The sequence below is a fragment of the Lampetra fluviatilis genome, chromosome 5 (genome assembly GCF_964198595.1).
Source record: "Lampetra fluviatilis chromosome 5, kcLamFluv1.1, whole genome shotgun sequence".
NCBI lineage: Eukaryota > Metazoa > Chordata > Hyperoartia > Petromyzontiformes > Petromyzontidae > Lampetra > Lampetra fluviatilis.
The window spans coordinates 22,548,173-22,567,865 of NC_136279.1; the positions used below are offsets into that span (position 1 = coordinate 22,548,173).

Here is a 19,693-nt window from a genome sequence, read left to right on the forward strand (position 1 = left end):
TGATTTAACAACGCGTTATAACGAGTAAACAGTTGTTCGTGCTGTGAGCAGCACACGTGTTTACACGGTACAGTAGTGCAGGATCGCCACATGTGCAGAGCGAAGCCCCCCCTTTTGAGAAAATCGCCTTACCGTGTCTTGGCTGCTGCAATGTATAACTTTCACGGGCGTTACTTCAGTCATTTCAACAACTCGTATTTAAAATAAAACCCCACGACGCTATACGCTTAATATAAAATACAATCTTTTTTTTCGTTGAAACAAAAAATATTCTTCACATTTAAAAAAAAGTCACCAGGGCCTAGCACAAATCGACCAGGCTAGTCCCAAATCTGCCCAGGCGTCCGCGCTTCCTCGTGTCAAAACGTACGAGCCCCGACTATAAATAATCGTGTGCGTTGTTTAATTAGTCGTGTGATTAGCTGTGTGATTAAACGAGTGATGAAATACATCGGGTGGGGGGAGCGGAAAACCCTTCGGTAAGAAAACGAGGTTGAGAGCAGCGCCTCCTCGTACAAAGCCAACCGAGGCCCCGTATGGAAGCTTCCAAAGTGCAGATCTGCCTCGGGGGCGGCCTCAAAGCGGGCGCCGCGCTTCCCATCGCGCGGAGACGCCCTCAGGGCGTTTGTCACACACACAAGGTAACTAACGCACTTGCAATGCGAGCTGAGAGGTCTCCTCTCTGTCTCTCTCGCCAGACGTGGAGGGTGGAAGGACGCCAACGATGTCTTGAGCAGCAGCGAACAAGGACCTGATTGTCCATCAGCAGCAACAATGCACACTGGGGTTGAAAGAGCGATGAGCACTTGATCCAGTACAACTTCAACGAGTCTTCAAACTCGATGGCCAAAGTATTTGTATAATTTTGTAATGACCTGTGTATCATCACCAGAATATCTTCACTGACTCAACAGACGTTTTTTTCTTCTTCAAGATTATCCTGTAATTTGGCAATATACACTACAGTGCTGTAATGGTGACCTCTGTTTAACCATGTAAAACATCACTGTCTCAAGACGTATATTGATAGGCCAATACCATACGTGATTGTTTTACATGTGTAAGCAAACCAGAGTTATCCGGAGAAATCCCTTTGCATGCGGTGATGGGATAGCGCCCCAATACTTTGTACAAATGAAGCCATCCCACTTCTGTACTGCCATCCCCTGGGCACATCGCAGGCCTTCACTTACAGCATGCATTAGAGACGAGCCTTTCACTGCCTTAAATAACACAAAGCTACATTTAGATCCATCAGCTTATGAGTCTTCAGAAAACTTAGTTTTCCAGCTGATTTTATTTAAAGCAGCAAATGTCGGCTTCTGTTGAGTCCTTTACCAGCAGTGTCGCCTGTTTAATGCTGTGGGGTTGCCTCTTGTTCTGAATTCATATTTTACAGCAGCATTTGTTTAAGCAGTAAAAAGCTTGGACCAGTCATAATACATTATCTGAATTCAAATTCTTCTGGTGTTCACATCAATATAAAGTTTTCTTAAAGCATTTTTTTTTACATTTTAGTTTACTTCATTATTTAGTTTTGTCAATACAAAGCCTTTCAGAGTTTGAGAAACTCTAAATTTCCAGAACAGGCATTTAAAAGACAAACTTCTGAATTTATTATGCTGCAATAAGCCAGCAGCCAGCCAAACTGGGCACCAAAGGCATGCTTCGTGATTTATATTCTATAACTTTTTTTAGTCTAGTTAAACAAAACTAATGTTAAACGTACCTCCAAATTGCCTTGAAAGCAAAACGAATCCCCAGATATCGAGATGAAAGGTCAGATGAAAAAGTTGTATAAATTAGTTTTAGCCCCTCAACTACATAAAATCTCTACACATATATCTCCTTTAATGACATACATTGGATGATTGAAGTATTATATACCTTATCAGATATTGCGAAAGCAGATTGAGCGCCATTACTGGTTCATTTGCCACTCACCAATTATGCATGGATCCCTGCAGTCACGAAAACTTCAAATCTAGATTATGTTTTACTAGAAGGAACCTGGTTACACCAACCCACAGGGGATTATGTGTCCGTCCGTCGTGCATCCAAAAATGGGAGGGGCTGGGTAGAGAGGGGAGGGTAGGGAGGGGCTGGGTGGGGAGGGTGGGGCTGGGTGGGGGGTGGGGGGGGTGGGGCTGGGTGGGGAGGGGCTGGGTGGGGAGGGTGGGGCTGGGTGGGGGATGGGAGGGGTGGGGCTGGGTGGGGAGGGGCTGGGTGGGGAGGTGCTGGGTGGGGAGGGTGGGGAGGGGCTGGGTGGGGAGGGGAGGGTGGGGCTGGGTGGGGGGTGGGAGGGGTGGAGCTGGGTGGGGAGGGGCTAGTCACCCCGTGGTGCCCTTATAAAACTCAACGTTTAACCTACTCACGCCGGCTTGTGCCCGCCCTCACAGTCGGACATATTTGCGGAATACACCACGCCGCCGTTGACACTGGCCATTGACCGAGCAACCCAACGTTCCTACCAGCTCCCTCCGCAGGAATGTATTACAGTTTCCTGGAACCAAGCTCAGGTCCCAAGCGTCATAGTTCTGCAGTGCAATGTGCAAATCAATTCGCCACTGCTGCACCCCCAAAAGAGTTGATAGCTTTAATATTATTCTAGATTTGAAGTTTTCGCTGTGGTTGTCGCCACCTAATGACGGACGTTTGTGTTGCGCCCGAAACGTCGTGATTTAATTTAGTTATTTTTATTATTATTTTTATTTTCACCTACGTGACTTTACCGAAAGAACCAAAGAGTATGGATTCGTGCAGTCACGAAAACTTTAAATCCTGTGATCCTCCGTCCAGGCATGCATCAGTGGGGTTACATTTTCAACTTAACATTGTCTGTGGAGTGACCCTGGAAATTTTACCATGTTAGTTTTCTTGTAACTTATCTTGAAGTGTACTTTATTTTTTAAAGTGTAACTCCATTGCGTGAGAATGCATGTTTTAGTATCAAATGTCAAAATAAAGGTAGATATCTTTTTTTAAGGGCATGGCACCATCAGACACAAATACGTCTGAGTGTGGGTGGCGTGAGGTTGACCAATAGCGACTTGACACCAGCACTTTAGAGGGCTATAGGAGGAATAACTACACATAAATCGTTGTTTATTTTGATTACAAAGTACTGTACAGGTAATGTATTCATGCTGACTGTAGGCGGCGTGAGATCACTATTGTTTGCTAGACAAGCACTACAGATTCTTGTGCCAGAATCGTTACTGCCACGTACCCCGTGGGAGAGTTAAAGGCCCATCGTAAAGTAACTTTGAGGAGGGCACCATTCCCTTGGCTCCTATATTTAAAGAACCTCAGGGAGAATTGTCCTTTGAAGTGCTGATGCAAACTGGCCACGTTGCTTTCTTACTACACAGGGCTCAATACAAACGCAAGAGTACAGGGCATACGTGGCAGTCTCAGTCCATTTCTTGTCAATCCACTGCTAGATGAGGGCCCCCCCACCCACCAAATGGAGGCATATCCGTCAACCCCTTAGGGGCCGTCCATAAATGATGTCACGCGATTTTGGACGATTTTGACCCCCCCCCTCGTCACACGGCGTCACAATAAGTCAGACCCCCCCCCTCAAATATGACGTCACAAAGCTCTGCCCCCCCCCCCAAAAAAAAACCTAAAACATGCTTCAAATCGCTTTAAACTATTGTCATTGTAGTGCGGTATTTAATGTGCCGCTGCACTCTGATGTAGGAGAAAACATTTATTAAAAGTCTATTTAATTAAGTAAAACGTGTTGTCTATATATATTTAAAGTTGCGCATTTTGATTGACGTCACATTTCTCAACCCCCCCCCCCCCCCCAGGTGCGTGACATCATTTATGGACGGCAATTCAGGACCTTATTGGTCACCACGTTGCCCTTATAAATCTCAACGTCCATCCTACAAAATCCCATCTTAAGCGAGAAACACAAACAAATATTTATAAACAAATATTTATAAATAAATATGTATAAACATACAAATATTTATAAATACATATTCATAAGCAAATATTTATAAACAAATATATAAACAAATATTTATCAAATATATAATTATATATATTGCCCTATTTAAACAGCTGTCCACGCCGTATGGACCTGCATACTCAATCTTTCTGTACAAGAACACACACTTGGGGTTAAACCGCATTGGTTGGATCTAATCTAGATTTAAAGTTTTCGTGACTGCAGGGATCCATACTCTATTGTTCTTACGGTAAAGTCACTTAGTTATAAGTAGTTATAAGTAATAACCGTGACTTTACCGAAAGAAACCAAAGACTACGCCATTGGTTGGACAACTGTGGGAAGGTGTCGTGTGTGGGATCATTTGACCATACTTCTCCACACTATTGGTAAGTGTATCTTTGCACAGCTGTAATTGCTCCGTAGAGTAAAGTAAATGTAGATGTTTACGCACAACTTGTGCGTTGCTTTAATCCCCGACAGAGCCTTGTAAGTGGCACGTGGCCTGAGGCCTACAACTGCCTCATGCCCCCCACCGATATTTTGGCGGGAAAAGAAATCGATATACAATTAGCGTCTCATTCGGCACCCTCATAATATTCTACATTTGAAGTTTTCGTGACTGCTAGGATCCATACTCTTTGTTTTTTTTTTCGGTAAAGTCACGTAGGTAAAAATAAATGAATTTTTTTTTATTAATTTACTTTCTTTTAACCTACAAGACTTTACCGAAAAAACTAAAGACTTGTCTTGTTGCTGTGCTAATGCTATGTTTTTATTTTGTTGTTTATGGCGCAGTCGGTGAGGGGGACCTGGGCCTTCGTGTCTGCTCCATGGCCCATCATCATGTAAGACGCCAAATAGCGAAGAGCTTTTGATATAAACCGCGTGTGTGCAAATGTTTAACTTGCAATTATAACTGCAAATGAAGTCACCTGCTTCAGAATGTATGTGTTGTGTCGTATTTAATCTCGCACTCGCGATGATTTACTATCTTGTTTACCCCTGAGGCAAACTCGCAGGAACGCCATCACTCCTTGGGCTTTTAAAATCTCTTAAACAAAACAAAATTGTTGGATCTTCTATTCACCGGTGGGGGTTTGTTTTCTTACACGGTACAGTGCTCTACGTAAAAGTAGTTCGCTACACAATGATGTTTTTTTTTTACAAAACTAGGCCCTGTGTATGGGCTCGTTTATTTGGCCATACTTCATCGCCCTGGTCCTTTTCGGATCGATTGGTGAATGAAGTCGTGCTTGCCTAACAATATCCCCCCAGCAGTCTATAACAACTGTTGTATCTGTGGGTGACCGCCTGTACAAGCATTATAGACTTAGCCCCTGCTTATCTTCACGAGATGATGATAAAACATTCCGGGTTGGTTTGATGATCGTCATAGGCGTGTAAACAAATACATCGATTTTTTTCTTTTAGATACGGTACCATCATATACAGGGTCTTGTGACCCCCATTTATTACTCTAAAACTTAATATGTTTGTTATACCAATCGGTCTGTAATGAAATGTAACCATTATAAGATAACCAAAATGTTCGGGGTCAATTAATTTGGGGGGGGGGGGGGGGGTCACAAGACATCTGGATCACGCTGTATAACGTGGCAGGGGGCTTATTGAGCCACATTATTGTGCATGTGTGTGTGCACACGACAGCAGGCAACGATATTCGTCAAGGTGCAACAGCAGAAGCTGCAGAAGCTGGTGGCAGAAACCATGCAGTTGAAAGCATTGCTGCCCAAGGTGGTGCATGGTGACATCCTGCAGGCCACCACCAAGCTGGGACACCTTGAGATGGGTACACGTCGAGCCATCCACCACCTTCAAAAGCAAGCCCTGAACCCTGCTGTCACTTGTTGTTAAATCGCTCAAGGGTCTTCTTTGCCACACCTGACTGCACAATAGCCATTTTCGCAGAGTTGAATTCACAAGCACTGTTGCAGGGATCACTCTCTGTGCTTTTCCTTTTTAGTGTATAAATACAAACGCACCTCCAAGTACTGTAAGCCTAATACAGCAGCTTATTCGTTTTCAAAAATGGTTTTGGTGGGATCCAATATCTTCTGTCAGTTGATCAATACAGTCAAATGAAAGTGTTATTTTAAAGTAATCAGAATAATTCAGCATATCATACATTCTGAAAGCATGCGTTGTAATCTGCATTTTTTTTTTGGTTTGTTTATTTCAGAAACAAAACATTAATAACTTTTTTGAAATACTCTACTGGCTGCCTTCATAACCTTTTCAAAGCAAATCCATTTAACTGGTGCATGACAGCTTCCAATGATGTGATGCATATTACATTAACTTTTGTTGATTATATCACCACCTTGTAGGCTGCAAACAGAGAGAGCTCAACATTCCGGAAACTTGAAGCTGCAGAGCTCGTGAACATTATTTATGAAAATAGATATGCGCACATAATGCTCATAACATTACAACACCAAGCAGGTGGTGTTCTAAGGCTTACAAGCACTCTGCCGTAGCGTAAGAATTACCCGCAAAAAAACTCCTTTATAAAATAACGAGTTGAATTTGCATGTTTCGAAGTCATGAACTTATAATAAAAACTATTTAACGAGTACATTGTTGTCTAATCTGAACCGCTGAATTACCTTATGTCGTGCACTGCATTGTGAGCTGTTTTGATAGTTTTGGAAGATAGAGACAAGGAAGTGGAGAAACTGCGTGTGGATTGTGAGCACCTTCGAGCAAAGTTGGACATTGCATTAGGGGACTGTCAAAAGGAGAAGGAGGTAATTTAGTGTGCTCGACTTGGATTTTACAACGTTGCCGCTTTAGACGTCAATTCCAGTGTATCTAGGCTTATAAAAGAATATACATATATTTATGCATCTGCCGTTTCACACAAATCCTTCCGAGGGATTTTCACCTGCTTTGGTTAGATTTCTTTCTAGAAATATAATGTTCAAAATAAATGTTGTCAATAGATCTGGCACAGTTAACCAGATATTTGATAAGAAAAATGTACAGTCCTCAAGACGTGTATTTTCTCAGATGTATAAGCTGCTTTTGTTAGCCAAGGGAGTGCAGAAAATTATTCAGGCAGACAGGCTAATTTCATGCGATGTTAATCTTATGAAAAAAATGTTTGCTACTCCTGGCTACAGGTTCCTGGTCAGTGTGTTTCAGATAACTTTCATCTTTTCATGCTATGAAAGTTGCATCATTTCAATGTACACTCAACATTTAAACTAAGTTAAAAGTTGTGCGCAAAAACCAGTTAAGTCCCACAATCCCTCTTTTAGACTAAACTGGATGTGGAAACTTACAGCCATGGCTATGTTAAATACAGTACATGCAATAATAAGTACCGTACAAGATCACCAAATTTGAAATACATTCTTACTGGAGAAGCATTGCATGGAATTGAAACCTCATCAGATAGCATAATCAATGCCAATGAACGAAAAGTATAACATTTCACTGTTTTACTTCAGGGTGGCTTTCATGTGTGCATGCGCAATATTGTCTTAAGTGTTTCCTGTGCTTCAGGACAAGTTGCAGGCCCGGCGACAGCTGTCTGATGCACAGCGGCAGCTGGAGCAGCAAGCGAATTTCTGCACGTCTCTGGGAGCGGTCGTGTGCACGCTTCTCTGGAGGGTTTCTCGCTCCGAGGCCAGCGTACAGTCAATCCTTGTGGGGGTGTGTTCCATTACACTATTTATTTTGGTTCTTGTCATACATGGGTGCGTGCTATATGCTTGTTTTCGCCCAATTTAGTAATACGGGGTTTTTTTTCACTGAATATTGAATTCCCTGAAGCATTGCTCAACTAATGGTTATGCATCATTGTTTTTTTTGCACAAAAATGTACCCCTGCATTAGCTGTACACGTTCCTCTAGAAATGTGTTTGCAACTTTGAACATTGTCTTTTAGAGTAATTTGAATAAAGTGCACAATTACGCACCATCTTCAATGCTATCTTATGTAACATGCATTAGCTAGAGCCTTGCATGTTAATAAGCAATATTACTCTGAACTAATGTACAAAAATCTGATCTTACAATGAAAAAAAATCAGACAAAAGATAAAATGTTAGAGAAAAACCTAATTCAACTTCTTAATGAGAATCTTGCTAAAATATTTTGTTATAAAATCAATTAAATACTAGCTTAGAGGGGTATGCATTACCGAATGCCCCCGAGCAGTCCCGAAGATCACGACTGCTCCCTGACGTCGCTGGTTTTGGTTATATCTGTCATGTGACCTCAAGGCGTGCAGCAAGATGAATATGCATATTAGGCATTCAAATACCATGCGTAGTTCATGTACATTTTTTATTCCTGCTAAACATACAGTAAGATTATCTGAAGTGCCGACTGCATGTACAGCATTATTCTATTGAAAATACACTATAATGTTGCTTTGATAGAGATGGCAAAAATACTCTTTATATGTTGATATCGGTTTAATAGGCATTCAAATGGGGCATTTATGACTTATATAAAGAGTGAATTCCCATGAAACCAAATATAAATTATCAATGGGCCATGAAACACCACCTATCACATCAGTGTAGTGTTTTATTCAGAATTGATATTCCAACTTAAGTACTGCAGTGATGAGCATGTAAATGTTCTTTGCTTTCAACGTACTAACCTTTCTGCAACTGTCATTCAGTGCAAGGTAAAAGAGTTCTTCACCCTCGCCAGCCAAACAGTGGAGAGCTACGTGAAATCATTGCCTGGCGACTTTAAGACTGAAGATGGAGAGGAAAGCCAGTTTGTGTTGGCAATGGCTGGCATTGTTACAAGTGAGCTATTAGCCAATCCAAAAAATCCCTTCACTGTACCATAATGTTTATTGCATTTTGTACAGTTGTACTTTATATATTAAGTCCTGCTACTTTACAGATGGAAAGTCAACAAAAATCTGCCTTCATAAAATGTTACTACAGTATCGTGTTACAACTGTATATGCCCAAGTACTTAAAGTAATATTTTGACTCCATAAACATGTTAGCAAGACTTCTAATGCATGTCCCTGTGTGTGCTCAGATATTGCAGCCACTGCCTGCGGTCGGGAATACTTGATGAGCATGCCTGGAGGGAAGACCATTTTGGATGTCTTTCTGCAGATATTAATGGAGCTTTCAACCGGCCAGTGCATCAAATTCAAAACGTACGTCATAGAATGTGTAGTTTATTTAAATGAACTTGCTGTAAAATCGTGAGGAAAGCATCTCGGCTATATTTGTGCATGTTTTTGTTTTGTTTCAGCCTCATTTTAATGACACTGTATAATGTCAGCATCAACACTAGTGGACTCCAGTACCTGGCAGAAAAACAAGGGATGGTCAAACTCCTGTGTTGGCTTTTAGAAGGTACTGCTGTTGGAACTGCATATTCTAACGGTGACATTTAATTAAAAAAGTATATACAGTAAAACCTTGGATTACGAGCATAATTCGTTCCGGAAACGTGTTTGTATTCCAAAGCACTCGTATATCAAAGCACTTGTATATCAGTTGTGATCACGTGACGCTCGGCAGACAAAGCGTATGCGTACTACTCATTACAAGACCTCGCTCGTTTATCAAATTAATATTTATTAAAAAATTTTGCTCGTCTTGCAAAACACTCGCAGACCAAATTACTCGCAATCCAAGGTTTTACTGTATGGATAATTTTACAAGTACTGTAGAATATTTTTCAATATAAACACGAAATCTTAAATTCCATATCACTGTTTACAGATTAATAACCATCTCCATAATCGAGGTTTTTTGGTTAGATCGCGTAAATATAAATATTGTCGTTAAACCCGCCACCACCCGACACAGCCAATTAGTAAGGTTTGTGACAGAAATAAAACATGCCAATCTTGTTACTAGATCAGCACACCGGTGTGTTGGAGAGTAAACCCACAACATCTACAATTCTAGTACTACAATGTGTGAGTTTACGCACCAACATGGGTGTGCTGAACTAGTAACGAATTGGCATGTTTTGTTCACATCACAAACCTTACTAATTGGCTATGCCGGGTGGTGGCGGGTTTAACGACACATTTCTATTTACGCGATCTAACCAAAACACCTCTATTATGGATATTGGTCACGAAAGCCTACGTGTTAAACAGATCAATGACTGCTTGTTGTATCAGGTGAGCAGGATGCAGAGCTACGTTGTCAGGCACTGCGCCTCATCCAGTCCCTGCTGCTAGAGCCCGGCACCAGCCAGGAAGTGGCAGATGGTGTGCGGGCCTGCTTGCCAGAGCACTTCCTGCAGTCCCTGTTGGCCAACCGGCACGTTGAGCTTCGTGATGCCGCGAAGGAGCTCCACGAAGACCTCCAGGCCATCCACATTAAGGCCTAGACTTTTGTTCAGGAGCCCACAGTAATATCCAGTTATCTGACTATTAGATTATTTGTTGGGAAAATAAACTGCATGGTCTTAAAGTATAAAGCCAAGGTCTGAAGCACACAGAAGTTTTTGAAAACGGTTCAAAAGGAAAAAAAAACTGAATTGCTGATTCATCATTTTGTGTTCAGCAACTGAGGAAAATTGACGAACTGGCAGTGGATTGGTATTAAACTTGGATGACATGTTTTTCTGTTCAGGTGCCAAAGTTAATGCAACCTGTGCATTATGTTGTGAAGTTAAATAATTCAAACGAGTTTATAATCCAGATTTCAAAACAATGTTGCTGATGTCATGTGAGCAAAAAATAAATAACATTTTAAAAACTTTGTGTACAGTATTGATTCATTGTACATTAATATCTGCATTTTTCGCCAATGCTGGAGGTGTTTTTATTTCTAAGAACCAGTTTTTCTTCTGCATGCTTTTTCCTACTAACCTTGCATCGTTCAGTGAAAAGCAGCACTTGAATGACGTCTATTAAACTTAATCTTGTATGAACATGTTTGATGAAAAAATATCCAGCTGAGCTGGCTATGAATTAAAATCTGGTACTCGTGTAAGATCAAAACTGAGGTATTTCTTCTTTTGGGATGAGCACATTAAACAATAGACCACACATACATATGTATCATTGACTGGGGTTTGAGGGTGTGGATGCTCGCTAGGCAGGTTTTCCTACATATGATGTAGTCAATATGGGTAAATCAACTGCTTTACCAATATATTTATAGCAGGCACAAGTGTAAACTTTTGGTTTTGTATAATTCAGTTCAAATGGAGGAGCATAGAACACTTGATATGATTTTATAATACTGATATTCATTGGGTAATGATAAAAAAATGCCACTGTAAGAGTAATTTATACTTACAAAATGTGAATTAACAATATCCAAACCAAGCTTGTATACATTATAGTTTGAAGTTCCATTTACTGAAGACGCCATTATATTCTTTGTACGCTTAATGCTGCACCTACTAATCAATGGTAACTACATCAAAATCAGCATCATTGAGCTCTAGTAAAGAGTTGTTGCAATTGTTTAGTGGTCCAAGAATGCATATAACTTTAATGAAGGTGTCCTGCCACTCCTCTCATGCAATGGGTACGCCTGACATTTTGGCCTACCATTTTACTCTAATTATGTTACCAGAAACCTCCCAGTCTGCGTCAACAACATTCAAGAACTACCGTCATACGACAAAATTGGCTCTGCTACATCCCCTGTAGGTAGTTTTCGTGTTACAGCATGATACAACATTCTAATTGATGTATTCCTAATCTTGCATATACTTTTCTTTATAGTTATTTTAAAAGAAATGTACAGACACAATCATAAAGAGATCCAAAAAGTAAGCAAGCAGATATATTTTTTTCCGAATGGGCCTTCAGAATTTAAATGAAAAATAAATGCAGATTAAATATAACATCAAAAATAACCCTGCCTTGACTAATTATCCAAAATGTACGCAGTGTTCGTTCAACAGGTTTTTAACAAAAGTACCGTTCTGGCTAAGAAACTTGCAATTAGACCTCGTCCTCTTCGTTTCCACACCCTGCCATTAACTTCAAAGACATGACTTGTACATTACCACGGCTCCATTTATACCATTTGGCGTCATCTGGTCCAACACCATGTGAGACTAGGCTCTAAGAAAAGCTGTCTCAGGTGTGGACCAATCAATGTCAAGGACAGTGCATACATTATCAGAGTTGTGTTTTTTTGTTTGCATTCCGACCGCAGGTATTGTGATCAATGCAAACATGACTCCTTGTAAAACATGTGTCAGTTTTGTTGCCAGATAAAAGGGTAAAAAAAACAATTATCGGCTCCATTTATATTTGTGCATCTGGTTCCACAACACACTCTTAAAGAGGATAACAATAAAAACAAACTAGATGCGTTTGTGTAACTGCTAAGGACAGATCGGAGACATAAAATATTAAGAGGACAAAATACATGGACCGAGATTTTTCCTGGATCATGGTAAAAAATATTCCCAACTTTATAAAGAGCAAATATAATAGAGTAACGATGATAAAACGTTGACTGAAAAAATACTTTTAATATAACATATACTAGGTTGAATTGCAAAAGCATACATCGATAAGTGTTTTGAGCAACGCTTTAACATCCTTATATGTGCTGTCCTGGATTGGAATGATGCGTGCAGGCCGGAACATCCCACGTGTGTTTTACGACACCGTGTAGAGGTATAGGGTGCCAATCTCCACGAAGAACTGCAGATCACACAAACACAGGAACAGGCGTAAATGCAAATCCTCCGTTTACAATACAAAATTTACAAAAGTCCCTGCCATCGCCATGGAAATAATTTAAATATTAAATAATGTATCATGTAACGTGGACGTCAATCAATTTAAAGTTAAAAATACACACGTATTCATTATACTATAATCGTTGGTATCAAATTATTATATTTTATTGACGCTTTGGCTTTACATTTCAGCGAGCAGGCTTTTATGTTCTGACCATATGGAGTGCACTAAACTACTCAATGCAAAGTAGTAAAAGAAAACATTTAAACCACGTATGATCATTCAGGGAACAATATGATAACCTATGTGTCGTTTAGGCAATGACACGGAGGTTATCATAGCCAATATGATTCACTACTGGTTTGTAATGCCATGTAATGATATAGCCACATTTCTGAGGTTAAACCATTCACCATACCAACATTGCCAACCAAATTAAATGGTCACAGATTCAAGCGTAAAAAACCCTCTATTCTTTGGCTATGTCAGTTGGTGGAGGGTCTTACGACAAAAATGTGGCCACACAACTACATGGCCTAGTCCAAAAAGAAATTTCGAATCGCAATATATTCTTACTGCATGCAATCATTTCCACAAGATGTTCTGTGCCGGGAAACAGTCGAGTGCTTACCACCAAGACGAGGATGGAAAAGCCGAACCAGGCAAGAGGGAAGGTGTAGCCATCAACAGCCGATGAAAAGTGCCCATAGCAGCCCTAAAAACATGAAATTAAGAATTAGCCACAAATGCCACAATTGCTGTTCCTGTAATTATTTCATCACTCGTGCATAATTTCACCAAAATTTAAGCTGTGGATGCAGGCCTACATAAAATATTAACTTTTTTTCTATCTGTAGTGAGAATTATAATGAATCACATCAATGTACACATAGTGCCTAGTAAAGATTTAGTATTATACGAGCAGGAACCCGCGGAACTTCCGCGTGGATTTTATGATGAGGAGCAGGGCGCTATTTATCACCAAACTCATACAACTTCACATGCACACAAAAGACAAAGACAAATATCTCCCCTTTGACAGACTGTTGGGGCAAGTGCAGTTAGCGAGCACCTATGAAGGCCAGCACGGCACACGAGGGGGTGGGTGGCCAGCACCACGCCCGGCCGCCTTTGTATCCCTAGTGACGATGTTTACACATCGCACCAGGTACTCATTTGAGGCTGAGTCGACCTATGTGTATGTGTGACACACACATATGTGCGTGTCAGACACACACAACAACCGCCATTCGCCACTAAGTGGCGGTGACGTCACCACGACGCTTGTGCCAGGCCATGTGCACCTTGAGGCCACACACACACACAGACACACTTTCAACACACACACACTCAGCGGTGACGTGAGGACTGATTACAGCTGGCCAAACCTCAAAATAGTTGAGCGGTTCGTTTCGCCAGCGCGAGTGGGCGTTTGCAAGTTGCATTGAAAAATATTCTTTGGTTCTTTCGGTAAAGTCACGTAGATAGAACAAATTTGAATAAAGTCAATAAAAATTAAAAGCATAGGTGCGCCTTTTGGCGTCATCTGGTCCAACACCATGTGAGACTAGGCTCTAAGAAAAGCTGTCTCGGGTGTGGACCAATCAATTTCAAGGACAGTGCATACATTATCAGAGTTATGTGTTTTGATTGCATTCCGACCGCAGGTATTGTGGTCAATGCAAACATGACTCCTTGTAAAAAAAGGTGTCAGTTTTGTTGCCAGATAAAAGGGGACTGGCCCAAAAGTGTTATGACGGTGAGTTACAAATAATTTTGTATTTTGCCGCACGGGATTACTAATTATTGCACGAATAGGGTGTCTAACCTCTATTTGATTAGCAAAAATGTGTTATCATCACGTTTAGAGGGCTGTAACGCGGTTGCAGCAAGCCGCCATCCAGCCTGTGCAACGGTTGCTAAGTAACATTATGTTAATGAGTCCCGTCGCTCACGCCGATTGGATGCAGTGCGTGACGTCACCACGACTAAACAAAGGAGGGCAGAGTGTTATAGTGGGAAAAAAGTGTCTTTGCGTTTTATTATACAAATGATACGATACTAATAGTATAGTATATGATGTCACCGTGCAGTATTATGTAGCGCCTGTGGCATTGCGCACCGAGCATTGCTTTCGGGTGCCGGGGTTAGGAAAGGGCCGAAGTGTGCTCACTTTTTGGAAGATGGCATCTGGCTTGCCCAGGATGCAGCCCATGCGACCGTACATGTATTCGTCGTTTTCGTTCATCACGCAGCATTTCGTGGGCCATGGGCTGTCGGCATCGTCCTGCTTGTGGTATTTGCTAAAGGACGACGTGTAGGAGATCCAGTCCTCAGGTCCGTCCACCCCACAGCATTTTTGCTGAAAAATATCAAGGGCATAGCAGATAAATCAGGTCACACAAGTGGCCCTTAAAAAAACAACCGCACCTATTTCATAATGTACGTGTACAAAAACACGAAAGATGACAAGTACATTTTTTGGGTAAAGTTAAAAATATTATTGGATTCAGTTTATACCAATTATGTTTGTTATAAATTATTATGAGGTTGAAATACTGCACGATAAAAACAGGTAACATCATTGTGTGACACGAGTGATATTTAATCAATGGTAACAATAACAAATGTTTCACGTGACTTATATTTGCTAGATTTTAAAGTGTTGTGTGTTATCTTGAACTTGTTACATGCTGAAAATGCACATACCGTTGACATCAAGTCCTTCCAGTTGTCCGTGAGTTGAGGAATCTCGCCGTAATCACGAAGCATCTGCTTGAGCATCAAGTTCTTTGTGCCCACCAACTGGGAACGTGACAATTCATGAGTACATCTTCAGTTTAACTGTTGAACCATCTATCGGCAATGTTTACTTTAATTCATAAATTCACTCCAAATTTGTATAACGGGTACAATTTTATATTTAAGTCTTGCAAAAAGATTTTTAGAAAAAATACTAAGCCGCGTTAATAAGTGGTGTGGGGAAAACAATTATGCTATTTTAAGTAATTACATTTATGTAAATTCCCATATTATTGTGAGCTATAACCAAACCCACAAGCCTCTTTTCTTGCACCCACACCAAGTCCTGCAGTTCGATCTCCCGAAACTGAATTAAAAGTCACAAAGTAAATCCACTACCATGGCTTTTGGGGATTTAGAAGCAGGGCTCAAATTCAGCTGGGACCGCCTTTGTCAATGACCTGGAAACATCTGTCTGCATCCGGTACACCACATCCCAAGTGCCTCTTGCTCTAGCTGTTGCTACTAGTGCGGTAGTGGAGTGGTTAGCGCTCTGCTCTTTGAACCCGCCAACCAGAGTTTGATTCCTTCTCATGACCAATAATAGTGACGAATATTTGAACCGGTCCTCGGCCTCCCTTCGGTCAATTCAGCCTTAAATGAGTACCTGGTGCAATGCTTACTCATTACACATCGTCACTGGGGAGTTAAAGGCAGCCAGGCGTTTTGGCCATCCACTCCCTCGAGTGCCATGCCAGCCTTCGTACATGCTTGCTAACAGCACTTGCCCCAAGAGTCTGTTAAAGGCTATATGGGGAGTCTTTGTTACTACGAGTTAAATGCTTATTCCAGTCTACCAACAACATGGAAAATATTTCGTGAGAAATGAAGCCCTGCTTCGAAGATGAATGTCTCTGAAACTTCAGACTATGATTCCCAGTGGCATTTGACTTACATAGTCCCTGTGAGTGAAGATCACGATGCATGATGCTGCTTCGAAGATGAACACGATTAACATGAGGATGAAATACTGTAAAATACAAAAAAAACACACACAAGTGTGAAACACCTTATCATCATGCAATATTAGTCGCACTGGTTTAACTACATGCAAAATTGCATTCAATACCCAGTACCGATCACGGTGAGTTAGTAAAATTATGAGAGCTAACCGGGTAATAAGGTCCAAGGTCCTTGCAAAATTCATAATAACTAATAACAATGTTAATAAAACTGTTACAGTACAAGACCTCTACTGAAACGTCAATGTCATATACAGACTCGTATAAGACTCTCATAGGGTTTTAATGCTAAGTTACCAAATAAGGTCCACAAGTTTAAATCACTCTAAATTTGAAGACCCGTCATTATGCACCCCAATCCTGAATAAGTGCACTGATTGTATACTGGTCCGTCTCTATTGATAACTTGATGTAGAGCTGTGTTGACTTAAAATGTTATCAAACATGTTTTGGCAGTCTCTCATAGTGCATCAATGTCAAAGTACAGACTAACCAAAACCACGCGGCTTTCTTCAATGACACTTTAATACACTTTAGACTTGACTGAAGATCAATGGGATAGATAGTTATCTCTCAGTATTAAGTTTTCTGCCCAAGAGAAAATAGACTTGAAATGAAGATAAAACTGTCACAATATTGCAATCTTCACTCTAAGGAGCATTGCTGTTGGGCAGAAACGTAATAAAATGGCATGAGATAGCCATCCACATCCTCGATCTTCATCTCCAATTAAATCTGAGATATATGTGTGCGTGTGTGTGTGCGAACTAATTCGGCGGCCTACCGCTAGCAGGGCAGACCGCTGCATCCTCCACACGGCGTACATCCCAAAGATGCCAAGCAGAAAGAAGGCAAAGCCACAGAAGATGGCGATCCAGGCTGCGGCGAAGATGTCCGTGTTGTTGTCGGCGGCCAGGAACGGGTAGATTTTATAAGGGTCAGTGACGACCCATATGGCCAGGGCCATGAGGGCCACTCCGCACAGCTGAAGACACACCACATTGCATACCCGCCCCGTACTTTTGGTTAGTTTTGGCCAAGTTCATATTGGCAGTGATTTGATGGAATGCCACAATTTAGGGATGCGGTTTGATTTACAGACTCAATTCGTTCAACACCTGGTCAGTTTTGCAGCCACAATTGACTGCATGCACGGGGTCACATATAATATTAACATGTAGTTTGATGCGTGCATTGTGAGCTCAAATATCGAAATTAATTGATGAATCGATACATCGTCACCTCTACTGGATACACAGGAACTGGAGAGTACTAAGATCCAAAGCCCTCAAAAATCAAAAACTGTACCCTAAATAGTTATATATTTTTTTATTTTTTTATTTTTTTATTTAGAAAAACACATTATTTTGAAAGTTCCATTAACACCGCACAAAATATCCACATGCTGATGAACACACCAAATGAATACCACAAAAAAACAACTGTGTGAGCACGTTCGTGGGAGATGTGCGTTGTACCGCAATGATGGCATTTCCGAAAAACACGAGCGCCCGAACTAGCTTGGTCACCGAGGACCAATCCTCTTCGTATTTCACCATGCCTGGGCTTGTTCTGTGACACGGGAGGTCGGAGGCATTCATTAACAGCACGTCAATTCTATGAGAAAAGCTGCACGATTACAGGACATCAGCACCACACCTATATAGCCTTCAAGGCAACTTCTCTTTCCCACAGTCCTCCTATACACCGCCAGCTGACATGTCATTCATTTGGGACCAAAATAAATAACCGCAACTTTATAAATGTTACGTGTGCATAAACAGGCATTTTAAAGGCCACCAAATATCCTGCTTTTCATCAAGTGTTCAAAAGGTTTCTCAAATACTAACCAAATTGCATTTACTTAGAAGTTAGCTTATTTTTAAACCCCCACACCTTCATTCAATAAAAAAAATTGCCAAATTAAGGTTTTATTACAACGCTAAATCCCACAGCGCCGATCTCTACAAACGTTTAAAATCCCATTAAATAAAAGATGTTGATCGCCCATCAAGCATCTACTGTAAACGTCGTTTACTTTTCTAAAAGTTGCACACTACTCGATGCACACATACAAATGGCAGCAAATGCGTGACGATAAATCATGTATGAAGGAATGCATATGTGCAGAATCGAATAGCATATTTTCTCTGCCTTGCAGTGTGCTGGGTAAATAATGCCCGACATGCCACGTGCAAGCAGCATAGTATCTACATGATTTTTTTTGTTTGTTCCATGTCAAATGCAGCAAATTTAGAGTAAAAAATTACTTTTCATCAAAGTTCTGTAATGCCAACTCAGTGCAGGCAACCTATAAAACACGCATTCTCATCGTGTATGACAAATGTATGCTACTCTACATCTAGCTTTAAATCCAGCCCTATCTATACACTCTCACAATGCCTTTAAAAAATCCGGCATGTCATTTGAATCAAAGGTCATGTTTCTTGATTATCACTCAGTTCACTGACAAATAAAACGAGCAGAACAGGTAACGTATATTCTTGGTTCTATATGAATCCCTGCAGTCACGAAAGCTTTAAATCGAAAGGTAACGTATAGCCATCAGTCGAAAACGTGTGTAAGTACACAATTACGTCTCCTTGCGTAGAAAAAAACCCTAAGCAGCTTCAGGTTTTTACCGGTACATTAAACCAGATATATAAGTATCCTATATTACATGGTATTTTTCTATGCCAACTTGATGGTTCTGTAATGTTCTGAAGCAGTGAAGTGAATATACTTGCATCCTTTGCAGCTGTTGTATACACTCTGTGAAACGTTGTAACCTTTGCTAACAAGACTTATTCTCCAATAGCGTTTCCCAAACTGCAGCATGCGTATATCAGCAGTGGTTATATGAGCAGTCTGTCGGCGACACGCCAAATCGTGTATATGTATAAAACTGTAACACAGTGCTAAATATTTTATGTCGTTCAGTACAAGTAGTTTTGAGAGGTTATATTACCATTTTGTAGGTGGCACATCGGCTAAAGTTGTTTAAAATTATGGTATGTAAGTTGAACTTCTTTCGCACCGTACATAGCTAACCGTGCTAATCGGAGGTGCGGGGTAAAAACAACAATAAGAGTGAGCCAAGTTTGGGAACCGCTGCTACACATTACTTAAAGCCAAGTTAAAATGCAACAGCAATAGAAAACCCTTACCTGTATACACTCGTCGAGATGCTGGGGTTAAACGTGCCAGGTGGGGCAAGCGCTTGTAGTGTCACGCCTCGGAATTCCACCTAGTGGCTTTATAGCCACAAGTTCTACCCAAGTA

General features: G+C 40.9%; 3 protein-coding genes across 4 annotated transcripts in view; 1 reads left to right on the forward strand and 2 right to left on the reverse strand.

The window, feature by feature from the left end:
• XRCC1 (X-ray repair cross complementing 1) overlaps positions 1-537 on the reverse strand; it is a 31,004-nt gene extending 30,467 nt beyond the window's left edge. Inside the window, exon 1 of the mRNA XM_078857189.1 lies at positions 133-537. Coding sequence (XP_078713315.1) covers positions 133-183 — 51 coding nt within the window. The 5' untranslated portion in view covers positions 184-537. The remainder of the gene's footprint in view (positions 1-132) is intronic.
• Positions 538-563: 26 nt separating this feature from the next.
• On the forward strand, positions 564-10,333 carry HSF2BP (heat shock transcription factor 2 binding protein). The gene is made up of 9 exons (XM_078857190.1): positions 564-641; positions 4,763-4,812; positions 5,636-5,777; positions 6,632-6,735; positions 7,496-7,645; positions 8,625-8,757; positions 9,002-9,125; positions 9,224-9,327; positions 10,110-10,333. The coding sequence occupies exons 2-9, from the start codon at positions 4,798-4,800 to the stop codon at positions 10,319-10,321; spliced, it is 984 nt and encodes a 327-aa protein (XP_078713316.1). The 5' UTR covers positions 564-641; positions 4,763-4,797; the 3' UTR covers positions 10,322-10,333.
• A 2,106-nt stretch (positions 10,334-12,439) lies between these two features.
• LOC144932294 (uroplakin-1a-like) lies at positions 12,440-19,639 on the reverse strand. 2 transcript variants are annotated; one of them, XM_078856236.1, is made up of 8 exons: positions 19,579-19,639; positions 17,890-17,983; positions 17,196-17,396; positions 16,345-16,419; positions 15,357-15,452; positions 14,821-15,009; positions 13,279-13,362; positions 12,440-12,608 (listed from the first exon to the last, which is right to left on the reverse strand). In XM_078856236.1, the coding sequence occupies exons 2-8, from the start codon at positions 17,968-17,970 to the stop codon at positions 12,564-12,566; spliced, it is 771 nt and encodes a 256-aa protein (XP_078712362.1). In that variant the 5' UTR covers positions 17,971-17,983; positions 19,579-19,639; the 3' UTR covers positions 12,440-12,563. The 2 variants fall into 2 exon arrangements, with proteins under 2 accessions (XP_078712362.1, XP_078712361.1); XM_078856235.1 differs by lacking the exon at positions 19,579-19,639 and having other exon boundaries at positions 17,890-18,228.
• Positions 19,640-19,693: the final 54 nt, after the last annotated feature.